General features: G+C 47.3%; 1 protein-coding gene across 20 annotated transcripts in view; it reads right to left on the bottom strand.

Annotated features, from left to right (window-relative positions):
* KALRN (kalirin RhoGEF kinase) overlaps window positions 1-21,730 on the bottom strand; it is a 642,588-nt gene that overhangs the window by 346,143 nt on the left and 274,715 nt on the right. For all 20 annotated transcript variants that reach the window (XM_078066810.1, XM_078066838.1, XM_078066842.1 and 17 more), the window contains exons 9-10: window positions 18,837-19,067; window positions 4,237-4,359 (exon numbers count right to left, since the gene is read on the bottom strand). In XM_078066810.1, the coding sequence (XP_077922936.1) occupies window positions 4,237-4,359; window positions 18,837-19,067 (354 nt within the window). The remainder of the gene's footprint in view (window positions 1-4,236; window positions 4,360-18,836; window positions 19,068-21,730) is intronic.

Genomic DNA, 21,730 nt, shown 5'->3' with positions numbered 1-21,730 from the left:
ATATGATGTAATGGGCAGCAACTCTATCTTATGCGTGTTTATACTCCTGATAACAACTGCCATGCCACAAAAATATATATAAAGATATAATAAGTGTCTTTTAAAATCTGATTTACTCTATAGCCTGAGTCATGTGATGAGTTTATAGGCAACTTGAGTAAAGTATCTACCAGGACCAGAAGGGTTCCCGCTAGTCCCCAGGTCTTCTATTTGAGCACAGAGAATCTCAGTAACTTGGACTAGAAACATTTATAGAGACAGACCCCCTGCTGCATACGTGGCCCCAGACTATCCCCACCTGCCTGTCAGGAGCCTCCCCTGCCAAGCGGGAAGTGGCTCCCTTCCCATTCAGCTTAGCTTCCAGGTAGACTATTCGAAGAGTGCCATCTGCAGGATGAACTGAGGACCATAAATACTTCATTCACTTCCTTCAAATGACCGTTGAATTTGTTTAAAATGTGTTCAAGAGCTAATAAACATAAAATGTAAGGTCATGGTTTGCTACATTAATTCTTCCCAGATATATTTGATATTTCTACTATTGTCTTCAGTGTCTTTACACGATCTCCAGAGTAGAGGTGTATTTGTTCCATGAGTTCACACTGCCCTTGGGCCTCTCCCTGTGCGTAGCCCTTTTCTCTGCTGGAGGGCTTGCTCTTTCCTGTAGAAGGGCAGCATCCCAGGGATGCAACAGGTGCAACAGCTCTCTTCCTGCTTTGATTCAAGACAATTTTTTAACTTGAATATAGAGAACAGGTGCTCAGAATTTCCTTCTCCTATCAGCCTCAGGTCAAAGAACCATAAAATCATGACATTAAAAGAGATTCTTTCACTGAATCATGACCCTCTGTAGTACTGGTAACAAGTGACCCCTCCCCCCCAACCTCCTACTTCTCATCATTTGTGATGTCCTTTCTGACTAGATCTCTTAACCAGCAACCCCAAACAACAAGCAACAAAAATTTCCATGCTTTGGCTCTGTAGCATTGATCTCTGACTCAAGAATTGTCCAATCCTGATTAAATCCACTCCTCCCCTCCCAGTGGCCCTCACCTAATTGAGAACAGAAGCGAGAGAGAGAGCACGCCCTTTCCTGCCTGGATCATCTCCTTTCCCACCACCTGAGCGTGATGATCACATTGCACAGAAGAAAGCAGATCTGAGGCTGCTGCCAGTTCATCTGCCTTTGCCACAGTCAAGTTGATTTTCCAATGTGGACTACCAATTCCAGGATGCTAGGGAGCTCCGCTGCCCATACCCTTCCCCAGAGTAGGGATGAGAAAACAAAACAGGATTTATTACCAGACTATGAGATTCATCTCTAAAGACCGATTTGCGGGGCAATATGGCAACTTCATGGCCCATGCTTATGTGTGCCCTTTGTTGTCCACATCTGTCCCCTTTCCAAGGGGAATACTTCAAAAAGCATGAGCCTTTTAGAAGGCAGAACTCTCTCTCCTAAGAAAGACACTGTCTTATCTGAAAGCAGGGACAGGGAGAAGTGGATTATAGCAAGAGATTGGGAAGAGTTGTAATGTATGCCAAATGGAATGGCCACAACAGCATCTCCTCTCCACCCCACCTCCCCCACTCTTGCTCTTTGTTCTGCACTTTTCATGAGGAAACTGGCACTTGGAAATGAATTTTACACTCAGGTCCTATACTTCAATAAGGAAGGGCAGCATGAAGTTAGGGTAAAAACATGACTCTGAGGTCAGACAGACTGAGTTTGAATCCTAGCAGCGCTGCTGACAAGCCAGACGATTTGGGCACACTGAAGAATTTTCTGAGCTTTAGCATCATCTTCTATAAAACAAGGCTAATACTATCCACCATCCAGGATTGGTGGGAGATAAAACACATAATGGAACCACAGGCTCTCAGAACGTGTCCATTCTTTCTTTAGTATGAATTTAAGTGAATGTGTCTCTGCTACTGATTGAAAGGCACTGTCCCATGTGAAAGGCTTATCAGGCATCAGCAAGAAGGTAGGGGAGCAATTGGGAGAAGTGGGGTTAGAGTTCAGGTGGCAGCCAGGCTTACTCGGTTGAAACAACACACAAAACAATAGCTCCCTCAAGGGCCTATAACCAAGGCTGACATTGCCTCTGAGGTTGCAGCAGGAAGGGGGAGAGGGGGGCTGGCTGACTCAGGGCTGTGGGTGGCTCTGGGGATGTCCTTTCTGAGTGAGGAAGGGCTGAGCCACAGGATAGCCAAAGGGCAAGAACACCACAGCTATGGGATGGCTCCATTCCAATAGACCGCCCCAGATCCCACAACGCCCCCTCTCAGCAGACAGGGAGTCCATGTGGCCCTCTCCAATCCTTTGTCCCCTGACAGATAGCAAAAGCGCCCAGGATGTCTGGACACTCAGATATTTTGGGTCTGTGCTACATCCAGAGGCCCATTTGGCCCATGTCTATATTACATCGGCATGATCCAGCCCATTCTGTAGAAGGTCTTTGTATGGATGAGGCTTGCTTTTTTGTTCTTGTGATGGTAGTAAAATATACATAACGTAAAACTTTTTAAGTTCAGTGGCATTAAATAAATTCACATTGTTGTGCAACCACCACCACCGTCCATCTCCAGAACTCTTTATCTTGTAAAGTGAAACTCTGTACCCATTAAATAATAACTCCCTATTCCCTCCCTTGCCCCAGCCCCTGGCAACCATCATTCGACTTTCTGTCTCTATGAATATGGCTACTCTTGGTACTTCATATAAGTGGACTCCTATTTGTCCTTTCAAAACTGACTTATTTCACATAGCATAATGTCTTCAAGATTCATCCATATTGTAGTATGTTATCAGATTTCCTTCCTTTTTGAGGTCAAATAATATTCCATTGTTTGTATAGACCCCATTTTCTTTATCCTTTTATCTGGACACTTGTGTTGCTCCCATCTTTTGGCTATTGTGAATAATGCTGCTATGAACATGAGTATAGAAGAATCTTTTCACATCCCAGCTTTTAATTCTTTTGAGTATATATGTAGAAGTAGGATTGCTGAATCATATGGTAATTCTATGTTTAATTTTTTGAGGAATTGCCATACAGTGACTCCATCACTTTACATTCCCACCAACTGTGCACAAAGATTCTATATGAGGCTTTCTTTATTGCATAGGTTGGGTCTAATCCATCTGTATTCCCAGCTTGAGGTCACTAGTGACTCAGTCTTTCTGGCACCTGCCAGGCCTCTCACTTTCCAGCACCTACTTGCAGCTTCCTTAGAGATGTAGTTTGCTCCCACCACTTTCTTGTCCTCTAGCAGATTCCTTTGGTTTTTGACAGGGGCTCACCTTTGACATCCACAGCTCACCCACAGTTCTCTCTGGGACTGGTAGCACTCTGCATGATGCCCAGGGTGACACCCACCCTGAGGACTGCCCACATGGTGGGATGGGAGCCAGGCCTGGTTAACAGCTGCGGCAAACACTAGCTTTGTCATCCTGCCTCCTGCCCCATACTGGTCCCCCCGCAGATGCCCCTACCCTGCTTCATTCCTTGGTCTTAGTTTCCACTGCAACTGATCATGTCTGACAATATAAATGGACAGAGTAGTATTTCATCTTGAAGATGAAGATGTTCAGGATCCATTAGAGAACTCCCCAAAAGAGAAATATAAGAGAGTTTGGATAATATTGGGGGGTTGCAGGCTCAGAACAAAAAACCCTCTTATATCCCTCCACCATGAAGTCAAATGGTCAAGGCCTCTCACGGCATCTTTGTGTAATTAGATAAAAATGCCCTTTTGGGATCAGGTATAGAGCTCAGCTAAACGACCAAACATTACGCCATATTCTCTGGGCACAGTCAGCCTTATGGATACATGATGTGGTGAACAGGTCCCGTCTCCTCCTCCAGGTCCTGGAAGACACACAGCTCTGCAAGCAGAGCTAATGCTGATTTTCAGCTCCCACTTGCCCCTGGTGATAACTATAAGCAGTAGTTCTGGGCTGTTGATGTTTCTAACATCCATTCCTTCTGCTATTACCACCTTGTGGACAAGGCATTTACTGATCATGCTGGCAGGAAGATTTTTTCTGAAGACCATAAACTAAAGGTCTATTTATCACTCACCTAGTGATCCAAGAGCAGACAAGGGTCTCCTTGCATCAGGCAGGAAGGCAACCCAGAAACCACTGGGCTATCAACCCAAATACCAAAGCCATGGCCCTGGCTTCCCTCACCCAGTTCCACACACACACAACCACACAGAGCGTCTCACCTGAGCCACCTCTTCAAAGTCATCATGCCTCTTCTGCAGGGCCCGGGCTCGATGCAGCGACTTCCCAACCCCGGTGTGTTTGCTGAGAAAGGCCTCACCGTGGTTTTCAATCCAGTCCAACACCTGGTCAGGGAAGGAGGACAGAAACAATGACTCCCTGGCAGAAGGAAAGCCATGTGACAACATGAGCGACCGCCAGCATCCTAGAGTTCCCATCCCCATCAGAAAGCAACAGTCCAGCTGGACATGTTCAGCCCACCATCGATCCAGGGATTTCACTACTGTCACTGGTCACGTAACAGTCCACCCTGAACTAAAGTCAGCTCATCTTTGATCTCCAGGATAGCCCCTCGTTACATTTCAGCTTTCCCAGCCTTAATGAGTCCATTATTTTAAACAAGCTACACAGACCATCAGGCACAGTTTAAGCCCCTCACTACCTTTACTCCACCCACATAAAGTCAGGCACACTGGCGGAAAATTAGGCAGCATCAGGTCAGGGCGATTCCTTGGCCCTCACGGCCTACTCATCCCTCACTGCCCCATAAAAATGCTCACAGCAGAGGCAACTAATCATGGGGCCCCTGCCTCCTTGCGCTCCTGGGATTCCCTTCCTGATCTTGAGAGGAAAGTCGGCACTGGTTAGTCCCCACCTGGCTGCCCCAGAGAGTGATCACCAGGACAACTGTCCTTTGTGGCTTCCTTCCTTCCACCCCTCTCCTCCGATCAGCACCAACCTCCCAACCAAATAAATCAAGGTCTTTACATCCTAAGGCCTTTAGTATCTATGATTCTCTTTGGGGAAGAAGTGGAGACCCCATGTTTTTCTAGGCTTAAGACCTAGTGATTTGGCCTTGGGACATTTTCCTTGGTATTTAGAGAAGATGGAACAGCCATAGAGGGATGAAGAGGGGATGCTAAGAAGGTGAGAAAATAGGAGGGGCACTGGACAGGGGAAGCCGTGAAGTGGAGGGAGGACTAAAGCCTTTAACATCTATTTTGCATTCACGCTGATGGCCTAACAAACACATGGGGTGCCTCCCAGGGAGAAGGGAAGCAGTTCACCTCCTGGTCTCTGAAGAGTTGGCGCTCAATAAAGCAGGTGGCCACAATTAAATCAGAGTGTACAGCCACACACCTGTTCGAGATCTTGCCAAGACAACTGAGCTCACTCTGTTCTGGCTATTCTGGACTTAACCTGAACATCTGGTTAATGATGTACAAGCCTTCTCAGATTCTAGAGGACTTTCTGGAAAAATGATTTAGATGAACTGGGCCTGTTTATTTATTTATTTTTAAGATTTTATTTATTCATTTGAGACAGAGATACAGAGAGAGAGAGAGAGCGGGAACACGGGGAGAGGCAGAGGGAGAAGGAGAAGAAGGCCCCCTGTTGAGCCAGGAGCCTGATGTGGGGCTCAATCCCCAGACCCTGGGATCATGACATGAGCCGAAGGCAGACGCTTAACCATCTGAGCCACCCAGGCTCCCCGGGCCTGTTTAAAAGGATGTTTTAGGGGTCCCTGGGTGGCTCAGTCAGTTAAGCACCTGCCTTCGGCTCAGGTCATGATCTTGGGGTCGTGGGAGTCTGCTTCTCCTCTCCCTCTGCCCCTCCCTCCGCTCTTGCATGTGCATGTTCTCTCTCTCAAATAAATAAATAAATTCTTAAAAATAAATAAATAAAAGAATGCTTTAGTCCATTCCTCTGTTACTTCTACGGACTGCCCTGTGGCAAGCAGACAGACCAAATCATTCCATTGACTACAGGCATGGGAGTTCTGGCTCCAAAGAATCTAGCCTTTGGCTTCACTGCCTTTAACATTTGAAATAAATTACACCTGCAATTGTGCAAAGTATAGAAGACTTCCAAGTCTTCAGTGACACTATCACAAAGCTCACAACAAAATTGGTATTGGGTCAGAGAAATGTACATACGAATATAAAAATGAGATTTAACAAACATCCACTTAACAAAATTGGAATGTAAGATAATTGCCCATTAAAAAGGAGAAAATAAAGGCTTCTTAGAAAATGACTATATAAACATTGGGTGTAGAGATTTAACTATTTTATATGACAAGTTCTGGCAATATATGTTTTTAATATTCCGGAGGCATGTCTATGAAAAGAAATTGCAGTAGTAAATGAACTGGATTTTTACCTTTTGCAAACACTGAAAAGCAGCACTGAAAGGAACTCTAAATGTTCCTTTCTTAGAAGAAATAAGAGCCCACAACTCTCTAGAATTATGTATGGGGAAATTTCAACAACAACAACAAAAATCAGGAGAGTGCATTTTTACTTGACCTGACACAATGTGATCCCACAATTTTCTATTGTAAAGAGGATGATGAGCATCAGCATGCAAGGTCAAAGATAAATATTTCTAGTCACAAAGTTTTCCATGTATTGTGTACCATGGATGATGCAGCTTTGCCATTTTTATGCATAGTTAAACTTATATTAATACCATGAAGTGAAGCTTATGGATAATTTTGATAATTTTTATATACAAAAGAGCTGTCTTGTGGCTTTTCAAGACTGCTTCGGTATTTATGACAGATTTTCAGATTCCAATTATTTTTTTATTTAGTTGTGAGCAGTTAAGTGTGACCTGCTTGCCTGGTAATGTTTTAACGAGTTTATTTTATTTCATTTCATTTTGTATCTCTAGCTTTAATAAAATTTGTTATGCTAAAACAAATTGGTTTAAGAGGAAAGCTTTCCATCTACTAGTTCGCAAATGGTTAGCTTTCATACTCCCTGGGGGTAATTTCACAAATTGTGAACTTCTCTTAAAAAGCAATTTGTGTTCTATTTAAGTTCTTTTGCTTTCTTTAAAATGTCAATTCATTGTCAGTTAATGACCCTTAAGTTGACTTAATTAGTTCTACCTTAACCTCTTAAAAATCTATTATTCATATTCACTAGGTTTTTATTAGTTTAAACATAACTTTGATTGCTCTGTGATGTTATATTGTCTCCATTTAGTCCAGCTTCTGTCATCAGAACCGAAGCTGTGGGGAACCCATGAGCAACCTCAGTGAAGATGCAGAGACTGCGTGGAAATCAATTTAACAAATAAGAAGGCAAATGATTTAGGATGTGAACAAAATTACTTTAATAATCATAGAGACTGAAAAAGTACCTGAGGATAGAGAAACATAATCACAACATGAGGTATTGTTTAAAATGCTGATTTCTGACCATTTTGTTTCAGACAGTTCATTTAGAGCCAACCTTGTTTGACACACATTTAGACCCCATGCTCTCCTGACTCTGATTCCATGTCCCCCAGTTCTGGGAGAACAATCTAGCTTCTCCCGTAGATTGCACAGCAGAGAATTGTGCTTTCTGAGCAGACACCAGCAGTGCCTGATAATTACATGACACCCCGTAAATTAATGTGCAGCATCAGAAGGCTGGATATCCCACAGTTTCTGGTGCATCCCAGACTTGGGACATGACTGGTTGAAGAATAAACTGCATTTCTAGCCAAATCCCTGGAACCCTACTGAAGCATCTGCACCCATCAAGGTGCCCCTCATTAGCTATCTTTGTTTAACTTCTCTCAGCTACAAAATTTTATTTAAAATAATCAATTATTAATTTTAGTCAAGATAGTACAGGATGATAGTTAATAATACCTATTAATGGCTTTGAATTGGTTTTTGACTGTTTCCAACATAGAAGGTTTTATTTTTTAGTTTTTGCCTGTGGGTTCTTCAGGGAGCAATGAAGCACATGTGGGATGTGAATATCGCTGGATTCAAACAGATACTTACTAGTCCTATTGTGCCCTAGTGCTGGGCACTAGAACAGCCCAGGATGCAGTATTAAACAAGGCAGGCAGGGCCCTGACTCTGGGAACTCAGTCTATATCGGGAACAGGCATTGGACAGGAGATCACATAATTATTTGTGATCACACATTAATTGCAATGGTGGGAGTGCCAACAGTTAGGGAAGGCCTCTCTGAAGAAGTGAGTTACAGCTGAGTGCTGAGGGAGAGTAGGACTTAACCAAGCTAGGAAGGAAAAACATCAACATGGCCTGAGTAGGGGTAAGCAGGTAATGAGTCCAGAGAGGCAGGAAGCAGACATGCTGAGCCCTGGTGTGCCCAGTCAGATTCCAGGGCTTGTCCTAAGAGCCACCGAAGGGCTGACCTGCATTTGAAAGTTACTACTTTTGCTTGGTGGAGAATCAGAGGAAGGTAAGAGTAGAGGTGGGGTAACAGGACGTTATTGCAGAAATCCTGACAAGAGGTGATGGTGGCTCAGAGGAGCCCAATGGCAGTGGCCGTGGAGAGACAGGTGTGAGTAATATTAGGGGGAGAGAATGGCCAGGATTTGGTGGTTAGGTATGGGGGCAACAGAGGTGCAGGTAGAGGGCTGACCCCCTGGGGCATGGCTTGAATAACCATGTGGAAGGAGGATCTGGTCACTGGTGCAGAAGCAAATGAGTTATGAGGGACAGCACAGAGATAACAGATTTTTCTTGCTTTCTTTCCATTTTCATAGTCATGCTCTGGTTCTGATAAATGACAGGTATGCCTGTGAACTTGAGTGGGAAGGAGCACCCAATGATAGTGGTCAATCTGATTCGGGCAAGATGTGCCCTTAGTTTCAAAGGAGCAATTTTATATCCTCAGGTTTAAAAATAAGTTATAAGTGGTTAATATAGTTGGATCCTAAAATTAACAAATTAGGGACACCAATCCGTTTGAAAAACACAAACTTTGGCTTAAATGGAATTAACCTGTGCATTCTTTTTTTTTAAAACATCTTTCAGTATGTATGTATGTATGTATGTATGTATGTATGTATTTATTTATCATGTTATGTTAATCACCAACCTGTGCATTCTTGAAGGGGCATTTCACCGGGACATAGTTTTTGAGGGGCCCCTTAACCGGACATGCAAAGTCCTCTGTGGCCACCCCACCCCCTCTCAACCCCATCTCCAGTGAGTCCCTGCCTCACCCTTGAATCCCCCCCAAAACTGTTTTTGTTTCGTGAGTTCTGCTCTCACTACTTTTAACTTCAACTGAAATGTCCATACCCTTCCTTCTCCCTGTCTCCGCCTCCCAGCCTCCTTCCTACTCATCCTTTAAGCACCACCTCAAAATCACTAGTTCTGGAAAGACTTCTCTTTAATAACCCACCCAGGATGGGGGTGGTGTCACTCTTCCCTGATTCTGTTCAAACCACAATTACTGCCTCCAGGCCTGTCTCTCCCACAAGACCCTGACCTCCTTGTGATTCCCAGACTCACAGCACAGCGTGGTTTGTTGCAACATGTTGAATGGCTCTCAACTCCCGCTCATCCCCACCACACAGCTTTGGGGTGAATGCTCCATGCTCTCCTTCTTCACTCTGGCGTCTGCACCCAGAGGTTTCCCCTTGTATGTGTGTCTCCACCCTCTCCACTGCCCCACCGGGCAGGTGGTTAGCTCCCGAGCTCAAGGAGTGTGGGATTTTCACCGCTGTACCCTATCCTTCCACCATCCTCCCACCCCCAGCATCCCTGCTAGCATTGCACATGCAAGAGATACCCAGCGAATGCTTATACCCATGAGCCGTCGAGTGCAAATTTGGCTGAGGCGCCTGTCCCACCATCTTGAGAGAAGCTGGGCCACCTCATTCAGGAAGAGACCAGATCTGTGCCCTGTCTTTGGGAACAAAAACCCAGGACTTCTGGCCACTACAGCAGGCAGGCAGTTTTAAAAACAACTTGTAAAGCTCTTCCTCCTTTCTCATGCCCCAACTGTTCAACCAGAAATTAGTCCTTTTCCAGAACAGTCTTTTCCAAGAGAGAAGCTCACATCCTGAACGGGACGCAGGAGCCAATCTAACAGCCATTTTACATAATTCCCTAATCACCCCCTTTCTTCCTCATCTAATTGTGTTTATTCCAACGAGCACACAGCCAAGGCAGGGTGCTTTTCAGGGTAGGAGACAGTCCTTTCTAGCTGCTAGGGGGAAGAGAAAAAGTCCTTTTGAAGAGAACTATTGATATTTTTTCTGAACAGTGGCCATGAATGCAACTGAGTTAACGGGAGAAAATCGAGGGCCTAGCGGCTTGCTCTCCCAGAGCTCTTGATTTTTTGGGCTCTTCTAATGTGACAGAACCTTAGTGTTAGAGGAAACCCACAGGGTCATTCAGACCAATACATGAGGCCCCTGCACTTAGAGATATCCACCTTTGAAGTTTTAAGTTCATATCTAAGCTCTACCTACATATAAAAGTATTTTGGGCTCCAAAAGCATCCATAAAATGTGGCACCATCATGATCAGCGTAACTTATAGACACCATCCTTGGGATCAAGAGGAACCTGGGTTCTGGTCCCAGGTCTGCCCTTAACCAGCTGTGACCCAGCTGGGTGTGCACCTTCTCCTCTCTGGACCTCACTGCCTCAAATGAAAACACCAGATCAGACCATCTCCCTAAGTCTTCCTCAACTGAAATATTTCATTATTTTTTTTATATGGAGGGTATAGCAGCTCCCCTCCTCAGATGAAGAGATTATTGTCTGTGGAGGGTTTGCTCTTTGTTAAGCACTACGCCAGGGCAATTGGCTCATCACCTCATCTGTTTTATCTCACCCCACTGCTTAGCTGCAAGCCTGAGAGTCTTTCTTATTAGCCCTTTCTTGTACACTGTTTCCACCACAACCACAAGCCACCATCTTTCCTCCTTCGCCCTGCAGCCCTCTAAGTGGTCTTCTTCCTTAGACTCGTGACACTCCCATCCACTCATTAGCCGGAATAGTTCTTTTTTTTATTTTTTAAAAAGATTTATTTATTTATTTATTTATTAGAGAGAGAGCGAACATGAGCAGGGGGAGGGGCAGAGGGTGGAGGAGAAGCAGACTCCCCGCTGAGTGCAGAGCCCAAAGCAGGGCTGGATCCTAGGACCCTGGGATCATGATCTGAGCCGAAGGCAGACGCTTAACTGACTGAGCCACTCAGATGCCCCAGCCAGACCTATTTCTTTAAACATAAATCAATTCACGACATTCCCTTTACTAAAAACTCTACCATTGTTTCCTACCACACTTAGAAAATCTAAATGCTCTTCATAGCTTATAAGGTCTGCTTTGATCTGGGCCCTTTTCTTCAAACTTCTTACCCTTTTGTCCTCTCTATTCAGTGGCCACTTTGGCCATTCACCCATTTTCGGGAATGCCCCCAGCTCATTCTTGTGTCAAGGACTTCGTAGATCGCATTTCACACGTCTGGAACCTCTTCTTAAACACACCCCCCCAGCTTATTCATTCAGCTTTCTGCTCATACATCACTGGCTATCACTATAGGACATATGACACATTCATGTGTTTGTGGTGGTGTTTTCTCTCTACCTCCTGAATGTAAGCTCCACGTGGACAGGGGCTTTGTTTGGTTCACAGCTGGGCTTTCAGAGAGCATTCGCTGCATAAATGAGGGAATGAACTCATCCCATCTGATTTGAGAACTTCCTCTGTGATTAAAGGAAATGGAGACGATTTATGAACACATGTGGAATCAGAATCCCAACTCTCTGATTCCCACATCTGGCTCCCCCGATCAATCATCTTATTCAACACAGGTCACTAGGCTTGCCTCCCGGTTTGATCCACAGTAAAACAAGCAGGGAGTTTTTGTTGTTTTAAGTAAACTGAAGAACTCCTCCCTCTCAGCAACTCCCCCCCCAGCCCGCAGCGTCCTTGCTCCTCAGAAAGCCATTATTCAGAGACCAGTGAAAAAGAGCGCACACACAATCAGCCACCTACAACGCATTTTGTTCTGCTAAAGGCTCGGGTACACACAGTGTGCGAGAGTACGCAGGACAGTGCATCACAGCATGACCTCTTCCTCCTGGCACAGCACAGTGAATGCTAGCGGCCCTCACAAGGCCAGCACCACCCGCTCCCATCGCCTGAGCCCCGATAGCACGGAGGCGCCACTCGAAATGCCCAATTACCAGCAAGTCATTTGCTGTCCCTTCTTTGGAACAATCATGATCAAAAGAAATGTCTTGCTATGGCAGGAGAAGCCATCATTTTTCTGAGAAGCATCAGCTGAAACTCATTAGCAGTGTCTATTCTCCTTCCCCCGAGAATTGGGGTCCCTTCACCTGACAGACCAATGCTGGATAGAAGCTGGCCAGGACACCCGAAGCCCTAAAGTTTCAGCTGCCTCCACCCTGCAGCCCTCCACTCCCAGCCAGCCCACACCTGTGCCTTCCCAACAGAGCCGGGGCTGGGGTGACTGCAACTTGGCTTTGTCCTTGACCCCTCCCTGAAAGAAACTCCTCGCCCTGGTGCCTGGATGCCTATTTATGCTGTCACCATACTTCTCATCACCAAGGCTTGGATCTCTTAAATCAGAGGTTCTGGAACTTCAAAGTGCTTATGAATCACCTGGGGTTCTTTTTAAAACATAGGTGAGGAGGTTCAGGACACACTCCCCCCCGACGGAATGTGCCACTTTGGCATGTGGATTATTTTGAGCTGAAGGCACTTGAGACCCTGTGGCCTCAAGAGAAACTTTGTATCCCCCCTTAACTACACAGAAGAATCTAAATTGCAGGTCTTTCCCAGAATAAGGGTTATTAGCAAAGATAAATTTTATCTGAGTGACCCATCTGTATGGCAGGGCAAACATCTAATTACCAAACATCTGCTCTTCTTATGGCCCAGGTGAAGTGCATTCCTTTCCTCTGGAATCCCAGGCCCCTACCCCCTTCTCCATAGTTCAGAAGGATATATATACCTCATTTTGCCTGTCTTTGGAATTTCTATGTTTCTGTGGATTCCCCATACGTACGCCTATTAAATTTAATTTTCTCCTATTGATCTGTCTCATATCAATTTGATTCTTAGTTCAGCTAGGAGACAGCAATTCTAGGAAGGGATTTCCTCTCTTTGCCTCCCAGGCCCCACTAGCCTCCCAGCCCTCAATCTTCTCACCAATAAGATGGGAACCAAACTATCACCTGCCTCAGAGGGAAGATTAAATAAGAAAAGGCAAATGAAGAGATTAGATGCTCAATCATGTGTACTCAGATGATGAATCCTGAGCTTTAAACCACACAACTTTTATAGGCACATTTAATTCCAGTAACAAAATCTCAGGGTTGGAATCCAACCCTCTCTCTGATGTTTGAACCCTCTCCGCCACATACCCAGTAAGTAAGCAGTTGGCATTTCAAATTTTGCAGGTGGTTCTCCCTTCTGTGTGTGTTCCCTGATCTCTCTGGGACTACATCCTGAGTGCTTTCCTTCTTAGATGCTTTAATTCTTTCTTAGAAGAAGAGTTCATTTCTAGACCCATCATCATTCTGGTCACCAATCATTCTGTGTGCAACCCAAAGTGCTCATCTTTTATTATGCAAAGCTGTCAACTGGATCATACAATGTCCAAACTGGTTTAGATTAAGGGGGCACAGTCACTATAGCTAGTAAAAGATTGAATATCTGCAGTTTAATAAAATTACTCTCAAATATCTGCAGTTTAATAAAATTACTCTCAAATCCTTTTTACATATTCTTTGGCAGGCAGGAGCTGACATAGTAAAACCTGTAATTCTCCATGTGAGGCTCCAGAAAAACTGATAGAAACAGGTGAGATTCATTTGTAGTACAGGAACTATGGACTTGAATATTAACACAGTCATTCAGAAGGGAAAGTCACTGAGCCTGATAAATTCTGCCATCACTGCCCCTCACTCGCTCACCTGACTGGACTGCTTATAAGGCATTGTTTTTAAGGGAGGGCCTTGGAGCCTCAAACATCACTGTCCCACCCACACCAGCGAGACCACTCCTCACCCTTTCTGCCTTACCTGCCACCTGCTCTGCCAAGAGTGGGCACCCCGTTAGACTCCCTCTTCCCTGTCCCCTGCCTGTCACTTAGCTCTCTGCTTCCTGGCCTTCCCCCGGAACACCATCTCCATCTCCTCTGCCTGAGCTCCAAGAACCACTGCCATCCCACTCCAGCCACAGGGAACATTCCCTGCTCTGACTCCACTAGCCCATTGTTATTTTGCTTCTTTGGCCCTGAAGCCGGACAGCCGTGTGCCATTCATACATCCTTTGGTGCATATGTCTTCTCTCAAGCGAGGGACCTAACTCCCAGCACAGGGCCTTGCATACAGGAGGCGTACTAAAACATTTCATCAGTTCATTCTTGCAAAAAACAGAGGGAGAAGAAAAAGAGAGGGAGGCAAGCAAGATGGCCTGCGGAGAGTATTCAAAACAGTTGTTCTGGCTAGGGAAAAATGGAATGGAATTTGCACCTATCAGAAAGATCAAGAATCTAGCTACTCCTTGTTCTTCTCGGCACAAAGTCAGGTTTATCTGGGCTGGGAAGCAGTCCCTTATATCCCTGGGAACACACAGGAGTTAGGGGAAAATAAGAGATAGAAGTGGAGATAGGCTGATGTTGTCATGGCGTGCTCTTTTTGGCTCATGCTCAGCGCGATCCCATTCTAAACAGGAAAAACAATAGTACTGAAAATTATTCCGCTAGTGATACTAAAGCAGGTGTGCCCCATCCACACCTTTCTGCCGCTCCATGAAGCCCAGTTCCAGTTTGATCCTTAGAGACTTACTTCCATTGCCTTCAAGCCCAGCAGGGAGAGAAACCTGAGCACATATGTTGGGACTCGAGGGAGAGCAACAAGGGTGATGTGCCAGGCCAATTCTGACTGCAGAGGCTTCAGTGGTATCTCTTTGTCACTGGTGTCTATCCTTGGTTTTCATCTTTATGCTTTACTCTGCTTTGGGCCCTTAACGGGCAAAATATTCCCACTTGGGCAAAGACCATGCCTGGAACTGGCAATGGGGCAAGCAGGCAGACAGGCAGGCAGGTAGAGGCTGGCTCACTCTCCTGCCCTCTACCTCCACCAGCTGGAGTCCCTGTCTCTTTGTCTTCTGTCCCTCCCTTGCCTTCCTCTTTCTCTTTCTCCTTCCATCCCAAGCATGTCAGTTTCTCTGCTCTCTGTCTTCAAATCTCTCTCCCTTTCTTCCTCTGCCCCCCTTGGCTGTCTCTGTCTCCTTCCTCTCCCTGTTTTGGGCTATGTGCATGTGTCCATCTGTCTTTCCCCTCTCTATGGAAGCATGCATGTGTGCTTCCTGTCTCTCTCCCTGTTCTCCTTCTCTGTCTACCTGGCTCCTCTCTTGTGTGGCTTTTCTATAGGATCCCTGGATTGGGAGCCAGAAGACTCAGTTTCTGGTCCTGGCACTACATTAAGGATCTGTGTGGTCATAGCCACATTATTTCACATCTCTGGACTTAAAGTTCCTTCATCATATCATAGGTTAGATTAGATGGTCTTTCAGGTCTTTGACGGCTCTGAGATTTTCTCACTGAATCAAACAGAACTCGGCAGCCTCCCCACCACCGCCCCCCCCAGCCCCCCCCCCCCGCCCCCGCCCCGCCCCAAGCAATCGCTGTTGTCCAAACAGGAGAATCATGCTGGGGTCCCAACAGCACGAGCACCAGGGGGCGCTCGAGTCCCACCCAGAGGATGTGACTAAGGAACTAGACAACGCTGATGGAGGCTTTACTACCTGCTAGGCAGCCAGGGTGCTCAGCCTTGTACTTGTCTCTCATTCAGTCCACTGAGATAGGTACTATGATCATTCCTGTTTTGGAGGTCACTAAGCAGAAGCACCAGAGGTGAAATGCCTTGCCCAGTCACACGCCAAGACTTGAAGAACAGGTTACACTCAGGGTGTCTGACTGCAGAGCCGGTGTTCCTACACAATTCTGTATTCTTCCAGCCACTGATGCTCGCTCACGAGCTCTCCACTGAGGCTGCTGAGTAAACATCTCTGGACCCCCCAAGGTGCTCAAGAATCTTGGATCCAGACTATATGGTTCAGTCAATTCTCTCCTCCCTCAAGACACCAACTCTGACTTCTCATGCTTCTGCATATAACTGTTCCATCAATACTCTACTGCCCTGCATACTGAATGGCATATTCTGGTCGAACTGTTCTTTATATTTTCAAATGGGTATGTCTTGAGCCATTCTAACGAACCAGGCATCTTGCCAGAACGTAATGCAGTGCAGTTCCAGGCCCACTGCAGAAGACAGAGCTTTCTGAATAACAGATGAGCACCAGCATACTTTGTGAGCCCTGAGGCTGCATCCTCTACCTTGTCTGTAAATACCTGGGACCCTCAAGACTTTCACATCACTATTCCTGCAGGCAGACTCCAGCTACTCACGAGCAACTACTGCATGGGCTGAGGGGGAGGCTTAAACGGTGTTCACCTCACAGAAACAGAAACTGGGGGTCCTCTGACGACAATTTCAGCTCAAGGCAGCAAATATAAAGAGAACCCCAGCCTCACGTCAGATATAGCCAAGAGTTGTGAGGTGCACAGAGAAGTAGTAGCCGTGGTTTCTACTCTCCAGGAGATACGGAATAGATGAGATGAAACATGCAAAATAAAGATGATAAACCTATAAAGCTTCTGGGAGTCAGGAGACCAAAGTCCAAGTCTTTCACCCTAACTGTTGAGCGCCTTATGTCCAGAAGCCTTCTGAAGCACCAGCTCAGACACCTGCTGGGCACTGATGACTGCCTGGGTTTACGGTACGCCCTGGAGACCCACCAGCAGAGTCAGCAGCCCCTGCTTCTCCACACTTGCCTGTGCCCCCCGTGCCAGTGTCACTGGCACGGGGAGGGAGAGCCTGTGTGGGACACCGGGGGAATGAAGTTATGTTCCAGAAGTGAGAGTCACACAGCCTGAAAAGAACAATGGAATTACCATCCTGGGGGATTCAGTCCTCATGGAAAATCTGAACCCATCACATCCACCTCATAACATTCTACTTGCTTTTTTGCTCAGTGCCGACCATGTGATCGGTATGGTAGAGATGAACTGATAGCATCTCAATTCCAGAAATACTCTCATTTTTAAGAGCATGATATAGAATGGCCCCAGGTGTAGTTTTACTATACTTTCTTCCTAGCTTCCGTGTGGATGTCATGGTGGCCACAGAGAAGTCTGGATGCCACCTTCCCGCTGGGGAGGCTTTTGCCTGCCCCTCTCGCAGCCCCTCTACACCTCTCCAGTGCCCATCCTGGCACAACAGCCGCGGAAACAGCAGGAGGGCAAAGAGCACACCAAGGACGTGGCACAACCCGCAGCCTGGTTACCTCCATGAGTCACTCCACATTCACTGGAAGAGTAACAAGCCCGTGTGTGCCTCTGGAGGCTGGCACCTCCCTCTGTCTCAATCACAGATGGACTCCGTGCTCTCCTGTGCTCTGGGATGATGTATTTATCTGGACAGTTCCAGATGGTAGGAGTAGGCAACTGATTCATTTGCTTCTCCATTCCTGGCAGGCCCCACAAGGGTTTCGGAGCCGGGGCCAGCACATAAATGCCCATCTCTGCTGAGGCTGAGGTGTCACCTCTGATGACTCAATCACTTGCCCCAGCCTGGGGCGGCGGGGAGGGGGTGCCTGCAACAAAGTTAGGGCAGCCCAAGACTTGGAAACAGTCCTGAAGGCCTGTCTACTCCCAGGACTGGTGACATGGCGAACCCCCTCCCAGAGGGTGTCACAGCCAGTGACAGGATGCCCTGCTCTCCCTCCACGCTCCCTCGGTGTCAGGGCACCGAGCACTGGGGCCCCTCCCAACAGCAGCTGCGAAGGCCTGTCCAGCTGGCTCTCATGTTCCATGTATATTTTGATACACTTTTTGATTACAGCTGGCCGATTCCACAGAGGGTATACCACAGAGGTAATCACAGAGGGTACAGAGGAGTGTGAAATGTTATTTTATAGGTACAAACTTGAAATTATGTGCTGGCCACAGAAAAGTCTGATAGCATGAGTGCCCCCACCGTTGCCTCTCACAGTGAAATCAGTGAGGAGGTGATGCTAAGCTCCAACTTCAGTCTCCAGCTCCCAACCAGCTCCCCATCCCCCAGAATATCCACACCAGAGCAAAGCTCCCAGGGATCCCCAAGGAGACAGACAGAGAAAGTATGAGGAAAAAGAATGGGCTATTTCATTCAAAAGGCTGTCCTTTCATGGTCAAAATATAACCATTTCTTTATCATTTATGGTAAAGGGAAAAGCTATGACTGGTATAATAATGCAAAAAGACAGACTAAGCCAGAAATAACCTCTAATCATTAATAGCCCATGTTTTAAATCTCATTTGCCAAGTAAAACCTTGCCGAAGAATCTTCCAAAGGCCCTGTACCCCAGCCACCCCCCAACTTCAGCAGACCCCCTGCCTCCCCGATTGAGAAGTGAGCTCACGGTGCGTGGTCCAACACTGAAAGTGCTCAAATAAGCCCCGCCCCCGGCCCTGGAGCCATCTAGAAAGCTCCTGCCCGAGGGAGGGTCAAGCTCTTGCCCAAAGACAACCATGCCATGCTCCCCTGACGGAGCCTCCTGCCCCGCACCAGCGTGAGCAGGACCATCTGAGGCTGCTTAGGCAGGAAGTCCAGGGGCGGGGCGCAGCTGGGGCCGAGTGGCCCTCTTCCCTCTGCGTGTCGGGGGTTCCCGGGCCTGATCGCCTGCCTCAGGGCCTCGGGGGCGTCTGGCTGCCTGGGATGGGTGCGAGGAGGGGGCAGCGGCCCGGTACCTGCTGCACGTCCTGCTGGAAGACACAGAGCTGCAGCCGCTGGTGGAGCCGCACCTTGCGGTGCTGCCAGATGCTCTCGAGCCGCCGCTGGTGGTGCAGCACCTCGTGCACCACGTCCAGCACCTGGTGCACCGCCTTGGAGTAGTTGGCCGTGGCCGTGAGGGACTCCGCGCTCCCAGGGCTCAGGGGCCGCTGCAGCACATCCAGCAGTGCTTTGCCATCCTGGCTGACCTGCAAGAGGGAGAGGTCAGCTCACGGGAACCGAGGGGCGGGCGGGGTACGGGGCAGCAAGCAGAGTCGGCCCCGGGGTGGGGGATCCCTCGTTAGGACCAGGAATCCTCTGACACTCAAGGCACGCACCAGCCAGAGCGGCCCCGGCGTGCAGCCCCTGGCCTGGGGGAGGGGAGCTGCGCGGGCAGTGTCTCTCTCCCCCTTGAACTGGGCAGGGACTCTGCCTTGTTCATCTGTCCCCAGTGCTCAGAACAGTGCCTGGTCCATCATACCTGACACATATTCTGACTGATTCACTGAGTAGGTCAAGCGGCAGAACTGCATTTCAGAAATGAACCAAAATATAAATTGATACCATAAACCTCTCTCCCTCTTTCTTCTTCACTTCCTCTTCCTAGCTCTCAACTTCCAGATATGTGACCAGAGGCAAGTTACTTAACCTCTTTGGGCCTCAGTTTCCTTGTCTGTTAAATAGGGACAGGAATGGGACAACCTCAGAGAGTTGTGGTGAGGACTGAGTGAGTTAACATGTGGAGCGCTTAGGACAGGGCCCCGGCAGGGAGGACTGGCTCCTAATTCTAGTTTCACCATCAGCATCTTTATCATCATTTCTCTCTCCTGTCTTCCTTATTTCCTCCTCATGTTCTTTCCTTTATATTTATCCTTCTTTTGCTCTCTTTCTATATAACTTCCTTGTTTTCTCCTGAGAATGGTAATATCCCTATCTTTCCAGAACATGCAGAGTAAGGGAGGGACCCTTCGACTGTAGACACAATAGCTATGCTCTTGCGTTCCCCAACATTCACCCTCAGTGCTGAGACCCGCGGGGGTGACGTTCCCTGTCATTCCTTATTGGAATCTTGGTACAATTACAGGCACCCCTCTTTCTGCAAAGTGGCATCATCTGATCGACACCTGTGGCTCACCAGTGCTGGTCAAGGACCCAGCAGAGCATGTATCTTTCCAATTTAAACCAGTGGTGACCAGGGAGTTAGGGGATTTTAAGGCCCTAAGTTAATTTGGTTAATGATTAACTCAAAGTTGGTTTGGAGTTGAAATGGTCTTTCCCTTCTAGCAAGGTGGGGAAGCCAGTGTGCTCCTACCTCCGGCCTTAGGATGATGAATGAGGAGCTGTTTGCTGGGCTCCGGCCTCCCCTTACCCCACCCTCATGTCCTGATAATAGCTTGCTGAGGGCTCGGCAACACAAAGGCCTCTGTTACCTCCTATTCATGGGGCACCAGAAACGGTATGGGGCTGGCCGGCGGTGACTAAGAGGAATACTAGGCCGAGAGTACTGCAGCTGAGACAGGAGAGGAAGCCTGACTGGAGGAAGACAGCCGATCTAGATGACTACCTCTACCCACCCCATCCCACCATGCCTGCCTCCCGTAATGCATTGCCAGGGGAGGCGAAGAGGAAGCATCTCATCGGTGACACAAAGGTAACACCCTCCAGAGATGTGAATAAGACAAATATCCTGTGGCCAAACCCAGGAGAGCTCTCCTCAGGGAACTCCGAGCAGATGCTGTCTTTGGCACCATGCTATGTCCAGGGCAGGGTGGTTAGAGATGGAAGGCCAAGTCCTAAAATCCAAGTCAACAGAGCTCCAGCCCTCTGCCTCAGTCCACATCTGCAGGAGGCAGGGACGGCCCACTGACCTCTGAAGTGGGCTTGGAGTCGTGTCTGTGTCCCCCAGGGATAGGGCCTGAGAAAACACTGGGAGAAATATCGTGTCTCTCTCTGTAATGACACAAACACCCCACAAGTGTGAAACGTGTAAGTATGATATGAATGTCATTTGTACGCTCTATGTTTATATCTTACAAGGAGTAAATTTAGAGATTCTTGACCCATGGCCATTCCTGACCCACAGTTCTGTTCTAAGAGAAAGCCTTGGGCCATTTGGACCAAAGCTGATGAGATCAGATTTGGCTCACAAGTCCTTCTCTCTGCCTCCTATAATAACAAAACCTGTTACCACTTTTTTAAGCACTTATTACTATCAGGCACTGGGCCACGTGCATTACATGGGCACTATCTTTGTAACCCTTCAAACTACAGGCAAGTGTTATCACCTTCATTAAGGAAGAAAGTGAGGCTTAGAGTACTTAGGTAACTTGCCTGAAGTCACACGGATAAGGAGGGGGCTGAGAGTCAAACTCAGCTTTGACTGTGGCAAAACCTTTACTCTCACGTAGAAGCCCTTGGTTCTTTGACTTCAGCATGCGTCAAATTTACCCGGTGTAATATTGACTAAAATATAGGTTCCAGGCCCTACTTCTTGACGTTCTGATGCAGTCTGAGGTGGATCCCAGGAACAAGTCTGAGGCAAGTGGTCCCAGAACCCACTTGGAGAAACACAGCTCCAACTCTCCTTGCCCATGGGACAGATGTGAATTCACTTTCCCCTCCTCATCCAGCTTCCTTAATTAGCCCATCTCTTTATGTCCCTCAGCCTCTTCCCTCAGAATTCACACCGGTTAGTCAACTCACTCACTTGTGTAAGTCCACACATATGCCCCCTTCCTTTTCCTTGGAAAGCAATTTCAAGAAGACCCCCCTGCCCTTCTTAACTTGAACCATGCACCCGGCCTTTGATTTTTCAGTGAAAGAGTCTTTTAATTTGTCTTTCACTTCCATGGCAGCTTCTCACTCCTGCAAA

This window comes from Halichoerus grypus, chromosome 1 (assembly GCF_964656455.1).
Source record: "Halichoerus grypus chromosome 1, mHalGry1.hap1.1, whole genome shotgun sequence".
In the NCBI taxonomy this organism is placed as follows: Eukaryota; Metazoa; Chordata; class Mammalia; order Carnivora; family Phocidae; genus Halichoerus; species Halichoerus grypus.
This window is presented reverse-complemented; position numbering and strand designations above follow the sequence as displayed.